The following is an 11,564-nucleotide window of genomic DNA, read 5'->3' as shown; positions in this document are numbered from 1 at the left end:
GAGGCGTATTGTAAACTTAATAATTAATTTAAGGATCGTTAAACTGTAAAGTATATTTTACAGTACAGTTTTTAGATAGTTTTTGTTTTTTTAATTAAAAAGTTTTACTAGCTTGTAGCAGTTTAAATACTTTAAACAAATCAACATGTTTACAAAAGTGTTATGCGACGTCCTTAAGTTACTAATGGTTTTAAGTATGCTAAGCTTAAGTTCATAAAATATTATATATGATATATATGAAAAGTATGTTAAATTCAAGCCATGATGAAATTTTAATGCATTAAAGCAATTTTAAAGCATGAAGAAATATTAAGATGAAAATACTTAGAAATGCCAGTCATTAAAGTACAGATTAAACACAAGTTTGGAATTGTTTCTAAAAGGTACATAAGTATTTTTTTTTTACATTTAAATTGTTTCATATATATTGCATGGCTTAATAGTGTACACATTGTGTGGCCTATTTATGGCTTTGAAAAAACTCTGTGTTGAAAATTGCACAATTGAAACCCAGTGGTCAATTTGTACACAAAAAAAAAACCTTTTGGTCAAGTGGTCTTAACAATGGTATTTAAAACTATAATAGTTCAATATTGTAAAAACAAAACCTTATAGGAAACACAAACCAAAAAATAAAATTTTAATTTGAAGTTATTAAAAAAGTTGTTGTTAAACTTGTTGCTTAAAAGTTGCTTGTAGTTTACTAAAAATAGTATTATTTTGATAAGTAAGTTGACATTTTTAATACGATTTAAAGTTATTTGTTTTATACTTTTTATTGTTATTAAATAGGGTTTGGCATGATGATATTTTAAATCTTTTAATAACTATTTTAAAACAGGTTTTTGACACTTTTAGTCTACTTAAGCTAGTTAAAAGTTTTAACAAACAGCTCAGGCTAGTTCAGGCTTATTTATGTTTTAAAAAGGTCAGGATAGGAAGAGATAGAGATTACAGCAGACTTTTTAGGTCATGTATCAAATTAACTTCAGATGTGTTTTGGCTTTATTAAAAAGAGTTTAAAAAGTATAAATATTCAACAGTTTCATTGTTTATTAGTGGTGTACTACTCAATAAGCAAAAGGTTCCTTTGTACACCAGGTCCTTAGACTAAACTTTTTAAGCACTTTTTTTTATCGTTCAATAAACAATAATATTATTAAGCAATATTTATATGACTGAAACTTAGTTCTAAGTTATCAGTTTTTATCCATAATTTCTTCATAGTATAATTGTATTTTAATTCATACTAGAGTAAATTAAAGTTGTGATATTTTTAAAGATAGTTTTATTTTATTTTTAGAGAAATTTTAGCCTGCAGTGAAAAGAGGAGAAGTGTTTTCTATTTTAAGATCCTAAAAGAAGTTAATTAAAAAATAAATTAAATTAACTTAGAGAGTCACAAAAATCTAAGTTTTACAAACATTAAGCTCTGTAAGTACATTAATCCATTATTCTGTTTATTTACTGATGCTTTTGTTTTTCAAAGTTTTCCAAATTCTTATTCTAAGAAATATAAGGTAAAAAATAAATATATTGTAAGAGAGAGTTGACAATAAAAAAACTGCAGTTTATATTTTTCTATTGAAAGTTTTACAAAATGACTATATCCAAAATGCATTTGAAACTTTAAGTTTATAATTTAAGCTTTCAATAATAATAAATATTAATAGATCACGCCAATGTTAATTAATTTTTACTTAAATAAATTAATATATGTTTAGTAAATACTCAACTTTTTTCTGGAAAGTTGCAAATAAGCCTTAAACATAAATATTTTAATTGTTAAAATTTAAGTTAGTATGCCTTTGTTTTTAAATTAAACATTTATAGTTCTCAATATGAAGTTTGAGTAGACAATACTCAATATTTATTTTTTTGAAATTTATTTGCACCCAAGGGAATCATCAATTACAAAATAGTTCTTATTAAAGTAGAATTGTATTTGACTACTAATATATTAGTGGGATTAAAATATTAACAAAAATTTGTATTGTGGTTCATTATTAAAATTTTTGTATATGATGGCAGCTGACAAACCACTATTTATATACTATAATTAGCCTAAGTTTGTTATTTTAAAGAGCAGTTAGCATTTATACTTATTTAAAACATTCAAATATACTTTTATTATTATTTTGTTTCTAACAATTTGTTTATAATATTTGTAAATATTTTATTGCCAAAATTTTTTATACACGTTCAACAAAAATGTAGTTTCAACAGTAAAATAAAATGTATTAACCTTTTACTCAGTCAGCGGTTAGAACTTCAAAAACGTCTTTTAAATTCTCAAAGCACTGACACAAAAATTTTAACCTCAAATCTAAAAGAAAATCCTTACTCAGTAACCGAAGAATTTGTAGCAAACTATAATGAAGATAGTTCTACTAATAAAGAATCTTTGTGTGAAAGGGCTCAAAGTATGCTTCTTCGTGCAAAAGTAAGTAATAAAGTCTGTAAATAGAAAATAGAAACAATTTTTCGGTATAGTTTTTTAACAAAGGCTTGAGTACTTGCTATCAAAAATTTCAATTTAGAGTTTATAATTAATTTAGAATTTGAAATAATTTAGTTAATTTCTGCAAAGAAAAATTTAAATTTGTCTTTTAAATATAAAACTGGTTAGAAAAACTTGCAAAAGCAGTAAAAGTCAAGTAAGCAAGAAAATTGTTGTGTTTTTTGTTTACTTAATATAAAAAGTTAATGTTTTAAAATTTGAAATTATGTAATTTTTTAAACTGTATTCTTTATAAAAATGTTCAAATTGAGTTTTTTTAATAGAAAATTAAACAATAAGGTATTATAAAGTTAAATAAACTCTGTGGAATTGAAAATTAAGATATTGTGGTATTTTTTATTAGATTATTATTAGTAATGAAAATAAGTCAAGTTTTGTTCAATGAAGTTTAAGTTTTTTTTTTTGCAACATAGCATATTTTTAAATGAATAAAAATATAAAAACATTGTTACCATTTTAGAAATTCTAATAACAATTAGCGTTTAAAAACAATTGCTAATTTGTAATATAGTATTTTTTTAATTTGGTTTGTTTTTATCATTTTAACCAAAAAAGTTTTTCCAAAACAAATAATTAAAAATAGAGAAGATGTGGTTTAAATTCGAATGGAGAAGGAAGACATGTGGACCTCAATCATGCTTGGTCTGAACTTGCTGTGTTAGCTCAATGTAGAGGTTCCATTAAAGAAGGTACTAAAAGATTTAAGTTGTTTTTTAACATATTAGTTACGGCAAATACTAAATTTAACTTGTATTTTGGTCTATAAATAAAAAGTTTGTGTACAACTAATAACTCATTAATGAATGGCTAATTTTTACAAAATTTTGAAGTAATTTTTATTAAAATCTAATTTTATTAAAGTTACCTTGTTATTGCAGAATGTTTTGAAACACTTGCTTCCTCATTAAATAGTGCACCTCTATCACAAGATCATGTGGAAACTTTGTTTTTTCTAGCAGAAAGTGTAATGTATTGGTTACAAATGCATGCTATCAAAAATAATTTTATTCGAGTATCTGAATTGAAACTTGCAAAAGTAAGTTTTAGAGCTGTTTTACTAGTTTAGTTTTAAAAATTTTATTGCCTTTTTCGGTGCAAAAGTTTTAAGTAGATATACCATAGCCTAAAAAATATTCAAGTTAATACACATTATGTAAGAACTATTATTTTTTTATTGGCTTTATAAAAGTAAACAGCTCTTTACAGTACTAAATAAAACTCTTAAAGGTGTTTTTTGGATACCTAATGTACATGTTGATACTTAATGTTAATAAATTTAAAATAAAAAATGTTTAGACCTCAAGTCCAAATGATAGCTTAAAATTTTAATTGTATTTTTAAAACTATGTTATCACTTTTATTTCTATGACTGCTGTAAAAATGAAATCTAATAAATTTATTCTTATTCTTTTTATACTTGAAAAAAAATATTATGAAATATATTTTTATTAAACATTTGGTTTTTTTGCTAGTCATTTAAATTAAATATTACGAAGTGTTTAAGTTTGCTATTGAAATTTACAAAGTTTATGTCATAAACAGGTTGGAGAGCTTGTTTTTACAAGACTGTTGTACCACAAATATGTTGGTAATTTGCATAGCCTGATCGAACAAAAAAAGTGTTTAAAAGCCTACATGACAAATCTTAATGAGCATGCCAATTTGTATGCCACTAGTCCATCTATACTTATTTCTATTAAGCTGATGACAGAAATTGGAAATGCAATTGTTAACTCAGAATCAGTAAGTTTAGTTAGTTTTACTTTTTTTTTGGAAATTTTATTTAAAAAGATTTTTTCTACCTTCGTATAATTAAATGCATCAAAGGATCTTCAACAACACATCCTAGTACATTGGGTTGTTTAAAGCTTATCTGTTTACCACTATAGATAAAGTTAAGAGCAGTTCATTTGAAACTTATCGTTTTTAATTGTACATTTATGCATTTGTTTATAGTGTTAAAAATATAGTTTATTAATTTTCTTTTAGGTTATAGAGTTCAGATAAGATAATTAAGAATTAAGATTAGTAATTAGGGTGGTTACAAGTTTACTTTAGTTTTAAAATTGATCTTCTGCAAAAATATTACGTACCCAAATTAGTTAGTGTACTTCTAAAAGTTTCAAACGTTCGAGTTAAAATGCGCAGATTTGAAATTGACTAGATTTGAAATGTATTAGAAATTTTAATATTTTTTTGTTTAGCAGATTAGCCAAGTGGCCTTAAAATTATATATTCTAAAATATAACATCTAAAATCTTTGTTGGTGCAGTCAAAAATATGTTATTTATTACATCTGAGACATAGTTGAGTTCTTTTCGGTTTTTGTTACAACATAAGTTATATTTGATAACAAAACTTAGAACATACTTTTGATGGTCGTATAGTGAAGTAACCTATTTACTACTTACATAATGTAAGAAAGCCATTGATAAATTACTATACTTTTATAAACGAGCTAATTATCATTTTCAAAAGGCTTCTTTTTCTCAAGTATACTAACAAGTTTTATTTCGTTTGTATGTTATAAGTATCATAAATTCAAAGGGTGATGAAAAAGAGCCATGTATATCAGCTTGTATACATAGAAGCTTGCTAGTTTGGAAGACTTTTATAGCAACAGGCCGATCACAAAAGCAACATGAGCAAGTTTTAAAGCAAACCATGGGCATGGTGTTTCTTGCTTCTCATGAGTTTAACCGCAATGGATCAAAATGGTATAGTACAATATGATGACTTCTTTTTATTAAAGTATATTGTTATTTATTGTCGTCAAATGGTTCTCTAATTTTTTGATAAATGTTATTTCGTACTCTATTGAGTTTTAGAATATTGAAATTCATGTAGATTTTGATTGAAAACTTGTATAAATTTATTATTTAACTAAGGTGCTACTGTTAAAAACTTGCTTTATATGTCGCAATGAACTGTTTTTTTATTTAAAAGAGAACTTTCAAAACACTAAGCTCCAAGGATTTAGAATAAATTTTTAAACAAAATCTTCTAGTATTAAAGTTTTAAAAACAAGTATTTTTTTGCTTATAAGTATTTAAAATTTTTTAAACTTTAATTCTAAAGGAGTTTGTTAGGTAATCAAAAATCAATAGTTTAAAACTTCAATTTTGAGCAAAAATCAAACAGGTTAGACGCTTACACTAGCGTCTCGATACTAGGCGAAGTTGCCAAAAGAAGTTTGGTGATTTGCAATCTTTTTCAGGATTTAGCCAGAGGTGTAACAGTAAGTTTAATAGTATACTCATTAGTAGTATGTAAAGCAAGTTTTGATGTCCATAAATTTTTAAGATTATTGCTTAATAAATGCATGACTAATTAAATTTGAAACTCTTAGGTTGAAGCATCAGATAAAGAATTTTTTGATGATAGCCACATGAATAACTCAGCAGTCGAAAATTTCGACCACGTAGATAAAAATGGTGGTGAAGTTATAAGACAAAAATCTGGAAATACTAGGTATGTCTACTTTAAAATATTCTATTTATATCATGAACTATACCTTAAATTGCAAATATTCAACTTAAAAGTGTTTTATTTATCTATTTGGTCAAAATTTACTGTATGTAGAAATCTTAGATAACAACCGTCTAAATCTAAAGTATAATAAGAGATTATATACTTGATTTTTAGTAACTAAAAGTTTTCACAGAAGCATTGGTTCCTTCTTTGCTCAATTTAATTTTTTTTAAAACTTAAAATTCTCTTAAACAATTTCTTAGTTTTTTGAAATATCTTGTAAGAGTTTAAACTGCATAGCACTTATTTTAGTTGATTGTTGTCTTTAGTTGTACATAGAAAAATATTTTAAGGTAACAATTACTAAACTAAAGCAAATGATACAATCTCTTTGTATAAAGAAACATATACAACAAAACTTCTAAAATATTTTTTATCTAGTCTTTTAGTGCTTGTGTATAAGACAGTACTAATATCAAGTGTTAAAGCAGTTGATAAGTCTTTTATTTTCAGTTAAATGACTTATGTTTATTATTTAACTTAACATAAATAAAAGAATATTTTTATACGTATAATATGTAAAATTTCACAAAAGTTTTGTGAGAAAAAGTATTGTACTAAAGGTATGCAAGTATTTACTTATTACTTTTTTCATATGAACAATCTAAAGATTATATAGAGACTATAATAAATACTTGGTAAATTTTTAAACGTACAGTATAAATTTAGTTGTATATATATATATATGCTTTTAAGTGGCGTAGTTTTCTTTGAGAATATTTCGTTTTTAAAATGTATAGTTTTTGTTATTAAAGTATTTTTTTAGTTTAACTAAATTTGTTAACAAAAAATTTTATTGTACGAAGAATTCATATTAATAACTTTATTAGTTTTAATTTCTTCACAAATAGAATATTTATACCTAATAAAGCTTTTTGTGATACTCTTACTAATTGGTAATAATGATATGGTACATGCAGACAACCAATTGCTGTTTGTAAGTAAATATGTTATTATTATTTTAAATTTGTTTAGTAAACGCGTATTTTATTTATTTTTTTATACACAGAAAGTAATGAGTAAACCAAAAGATGTGTAAATCAGATACGTACTGACTTAAATTACTAGTAAGTCAAATGTATGTCAACAAAAAGTAGTACAACACAGAAAAAGTTTCTAAGTTGTATTACATTTAAAATAGATATCAAGCTATTTTTAAATGTACAATTACTAATTTATTATTTATTGAAATATGATATTTTTTGTGAACAGTACAGCTGTTTCTTCAACATCACACGGACGTCTAATCATAAAATCCATTGCTTCCTATCCAGCTGATGAAAAAGTTAGTTTGAGTTTCTTTCTGTTTTTTTATAATTAAAATGAAAGCTAAAACCCTTGTACTTTACACTTTCTAAAAGTGCATACTTTTTGTCTTTATTATTGAAAGTAGAATGAAAAGTATTTGATTTTATGAAATAGAATTTAAAAGTTTTTAGTTTTCAAAGAATATTTAGAAAATTAATTCTAGTTGTTCTAATAAAAAGCTGTCTTTTTTTTTGCTTTAAAACAAGTTTATTTTTAGTAACAAATGCTTGATATATTAAAAAAACTATGTTATTACGAAAATATATACTAAAAATTTTTTTTTGCACTTAACTTTAGTTTTTATATTATTATTATCTTAAATAATAACTTAGTTTTGTACTCATACAATATTTTTTTATACCTTAAAGTTAGTACATGCTGTATATAATGCATAAAAAAAATTCAAGTACAAAACTGTTTACCCGAAAATCCTTAAAAAATACAGTACATCTACTATGGAATCGGCGGATGGCCTTGGAAGGTCGGTTACCAGTTTGTCAGAGTTTTGTCAGATATCTGTTTGAACGGCCAGTGTGCAGAAATTCAAAAGTGCGCCCTTTTGGGAAAGTGGAGCAACGCTGATGTGAGCAGCTTCAAGGCTGGAAAAGCGAACAATTGCATCGAAAGCTGCTCCATTGTTGACTTGCTCGAGTTCACAAGCAGTGATGGACACTTTGACAAAAAAGTTTGTATCTTGATTGTTTGTGTTACTCTAGCTTTTCTTATACCTGAAGTTTTCGTTGAATTTAGTATCATAAAAGTTTGTAAGCAAAAGTAAAATTCAAGATGCATAAAATCTACTTTATTGTTTTATATTTATTTATCTAAATAAACTATTTTTAGGAAGATTGGAAAATAAGGTATGCAGCTTTACATTCCTTGTCTCTATTAACAAAGAGCTTAAAAAACAACAAGCAAAAAGAAGGTCTAAGATGTGCTGCTTGGTCTCTTATAAATGCTGTAAAAGTAAATATATAAGAATTTAGTTATGTAATTAAAAAATTATGAATAGTTTAATTTTTTATACTCACTGTTGAGTTTTGTAGTACTTTTTTTATACCAGGTTTAGTACTTTTCTAATGTGAACTGGATTATTTATATTATGAAGCCTTTAAATATAGACATTTATTAATTTCACATAGTTTATTTATATATTTTATTAAAGTTTAATACAAATTTGTTATCTGTATGTTAAAATTGTAAAAGCTTTTTACATTTTTTTGTTAAATGATAATTTGAAACTAAATATTTCCCTTAATCTTAATCAAATAATTTCATTTAAGCGTAATTTGTTTTTTTAAGTTTTAACTAAATAATAAACATTTTAATCTAAATTTGATAATTTAATATTATTTGAAAAACTTTAATTTTTGTACAATAAATTGTTTAGTTTTTACCAACCTAATAATTAGTTTAGTTTATGACATGTTTAATAAAAAAATAGGTGATATGAAACGGGTAATTAGAAAAAATATAGGCAATTGAAAATTCCACAATTAGTTTTGTCATTTTAGGCATACATTTTTTTGTATTGACTCATTTGCAAATGTTTATTATTGATTGAATAATTGCTTTAATACTACTATTTGATAGTTAGGCTAGTATTTCAGCTAAATTAAAGATTGTAAATATTATCTACCAGCCGCTGTTTTTAATGATGTCTGAAATATATTCTTGATGTGTATTTGTTCCATTAAGATTCAGATTTGATTTGTTTTTGTAAAATTTGTGAAAATTAGCTGTCATATAAGCTTTAAATTTCTACACAAAATATTATAAAAAGAATAAAACGAATACATATTTGTTTTATTAAAGTTCTAAGCTCAGTTCAAAATGTTTTAATCTATACTAACAGTAGCTGATTTAACATCTTAATCATAACCAAAAGTAGACGAAATAATGGTAAATTAATCTTAAGGATAGTGTTCATGTTAGAACTAGTTTTGGCAAATGTTAGTGCTGTTGTATTATTTGATAAGAAAAAAAGTATTTAGCAAAATAAAGTTAACTTTATATACTTTATAAGCATTGTTTTTCAATTTGTATAGTAGGAGTTAAACGTTAATTATAATTCTTTAGAACATATAGCAGTTTAATTTCTTACAAATAAACACTCCAATTGTTAATAGGCTAGCCAGCTTTGTGAAAGTCTTGTTAAAAATTCATTAACAGTGGCGCAAATAGAGAGTCCACCATCTAATAAAAGTTCGAAAGGAATACCTGTGAAGTAATTTTTTTATTACTTGTTTTAGTTTATTTTTAGATAAATTATATACTTAAAATTATATAAGTTTTCTTTAAGTTATAATGTTTTTGGTTCTTGTTTAAATTTTGATTTTTTGAATTGAAGTATACTTCTTGGTCTTGCAATAACAATAAATATTTTTTTTAAAGAATCAAAAAAAATTCTTTGTGACTAGAGTACAACTTTATGAAATAATTACTCAATCATTTTTGTTAATAAATATAATTATGTTTGACTGTTTAAACTAGTTTTCATTCAATAATATAAGAAGTGTTTTATGTTATAGTACAAATACTTTTTTTTTACTTTAGAAACTCGTTTTAAATAATTATTTAATATAAAACTGATTTATTCGAAATGCTGAAAAATATATACAATCATTAGTTTTAGTACATAAAAACATTTTAAACAACAGTTTGTGGCTTAGGATAACAAAAGAATTATGCAAAGTTTATTTAACTCACAAGCCTTCATTTAAATCAAAGGTGCAAACTAAAAATGTAAAAAAAAATACACAGAATACAGTTGCAAAAAACAAAAATAATATACTCATCAAACGACCAACTATTAGGTAAGATTTTGATCATTTACTTAAAATTTTTCAAAAATTGTTAACTATTTTAAGTTTTTAATGCTTCGTCGAGTTAGAATGATCAGTTTTTATTGCTTAAGACAAGAAGTTTCACTTCACAATTCGCTACCAAAGCCTGCTGTTATGACTTCTACGCAAAGAGGGTTGCAAAACTTGAACCAGATAGTTGTTGAGCAACTAAAGAGTTTGGATCAGCACAGCACAGCTCAGGTGAAGCGTAAATATTTTTAAGCTTAAAGCATCTCAGACTTTTTTTTCCTATCTGAATAGTTAAAAATGACTCTGATTCGAGCATTTGTAAAAAGTCTGTTGTTTTAGTTTTAAAGTGTGCTTCAATCGATAGTACTTTTTAAGTTTTCTAATAAACTTCATGGTTTTTATTTATTGTTTTATTAAAGTTTTTCTTGATTTATCTATTCTTTTACAAAATTAGTTTAAATTTTTAGATTGACAGGCTTCATGATTTAGTTGAAAGTGAAAAAAAACGAAGACAGCAAAAAAGTAGACGTTATTTTACTTAATGCTTATATAGTGATAATATTTTTAATTAATTTTTACTGTATTGTTTAACCATGGTCAAAGATAAAAGTCGTAAAAAAAGCTTAAGCAGATATTTTTTACATCGAATATGACTTATATCAAACAAACTTTTAAAATTTTATAAAACAATTTCTTCAAAAAAAATCTAAATTCAACCAAAAAACATATGTAAATTTTAAATAATTGTATACTTATAGCTAGTTTGTTTTTAGATAATTTTTGTTTCAATTTTTCTACTTTCTAAAACTTCTTTACAATGCTGTGTATTAATTCAATAAAATAATTGAGTTTTGAGTATCCTACTTATTTGTTGAATAATAAATTATCAACTGACATCATAGCAAACTAGAGATATTACATTAAATTTAGAAAGTCAATTGAAAAATTTTAATTTTTTTACATGATTAATTTTCTAGATTACATTTTTTAAAAACATTGATGTTTATAACACAAAATTTGGTTATAAAGTTTTTATGATACATTTCAGTTTTTTAAACCTTTGTTTATCGTTTATTTGTTTTCAATCTCAAACTAATTTTGATCGAAGTAAAAATCGCTCTCACTAGAAAATTCTAAAACCTAAGTTTTTATGTTTTATTGTTCACTAAGGCCATAGGGAAAAATTATATTTTTTTATTAGTAGTTAAGCTATCGTTTGCATTTTACCATTCAAAAACTAATTTGAGAGATTCCCAATGGAAGGCGAAGACTAAAAAGGTTAAAAAGACTTTTTCATTAAAAATATATCGCCTTCTTAAATTTTAAAGCATTCTCTTTCAAACTATTGAAGGCTAATTTTCTTTAAAAAAATCATAAAAATTTTAGGA

The 11,564-nt window shown here is 24.4% G+C and overlaps 1 protein-coding gene across 2 annotated transcripts; it reads left to right on the top strand.

The window, feature by feature from the left end:
• The first annotated feature begins 243 nt into the window (after positions 1 to 243).
• On the top strand, positions 244 to 10,976 carry LOC145831578 (transmembrane protein 232-like). 2 transcript variants are annotated; one of them, XR_014369679.1, is made up of 15 exons: positions 244 to 383; positions 2,257 to 2,443; positions 3,105 to 3,210; positions 3,400 to 3,557; positions 4,064 to 4,264; positions 5,069 to 5,238; positions 5,663 to 5,759; positions 5,871 to 5,992; positions 7,265 to 7,337; positions 7,806 to 8,045; positions 8,204 to 8,326; positions 9,490 to 9,587; positions 10,124 to 10,176; positions 10,278 to 10,407; positions 10,644 to 10,976. XR_014369679.1 is itself a non-coding variant. In XM_082938877.1 (15 exons), exons 1-15 carry the CDS (start codon positions 331 to 333, stop codon positions 10,716 to 10,718), a joined length of 1,989 nt encoding a protein of 662 aa, XP_082795003.1. In that variant the 5' UTR covers positions 244 to 330; the 3' UTR covers positions 10,719 to 10,971. The 2 variants fall into 2 exon arrangements, 1 of the variants encoding a protein (XP_082795003.1); XM_082938877.1 differs by having other exon boundaries at positions 10,021 to 10,176; positions 10,644 to 10,971.
• Positions 10,977 to 11,564: the final 588 nt, after the last annotated feature.

The sequence above is a fragment of the Thalia democratica genome, chromosome 3 (genome assembly GCF_965202585.1).
Source record: "Thalia democratica chromosome 3, ktThaDemo2.hap1.1, whole genome shotgun sequence".
Classification (NCBI taxonomy): domain Eukaryota; kingdom Metazoa; phylum Chordata; class Thaliacea; order Salpida; family Salpidae; genus Thalia; species Thalia democratica.
This window is presented reverse-complemented; position numbering and strand designations above follow the sequence as displayed.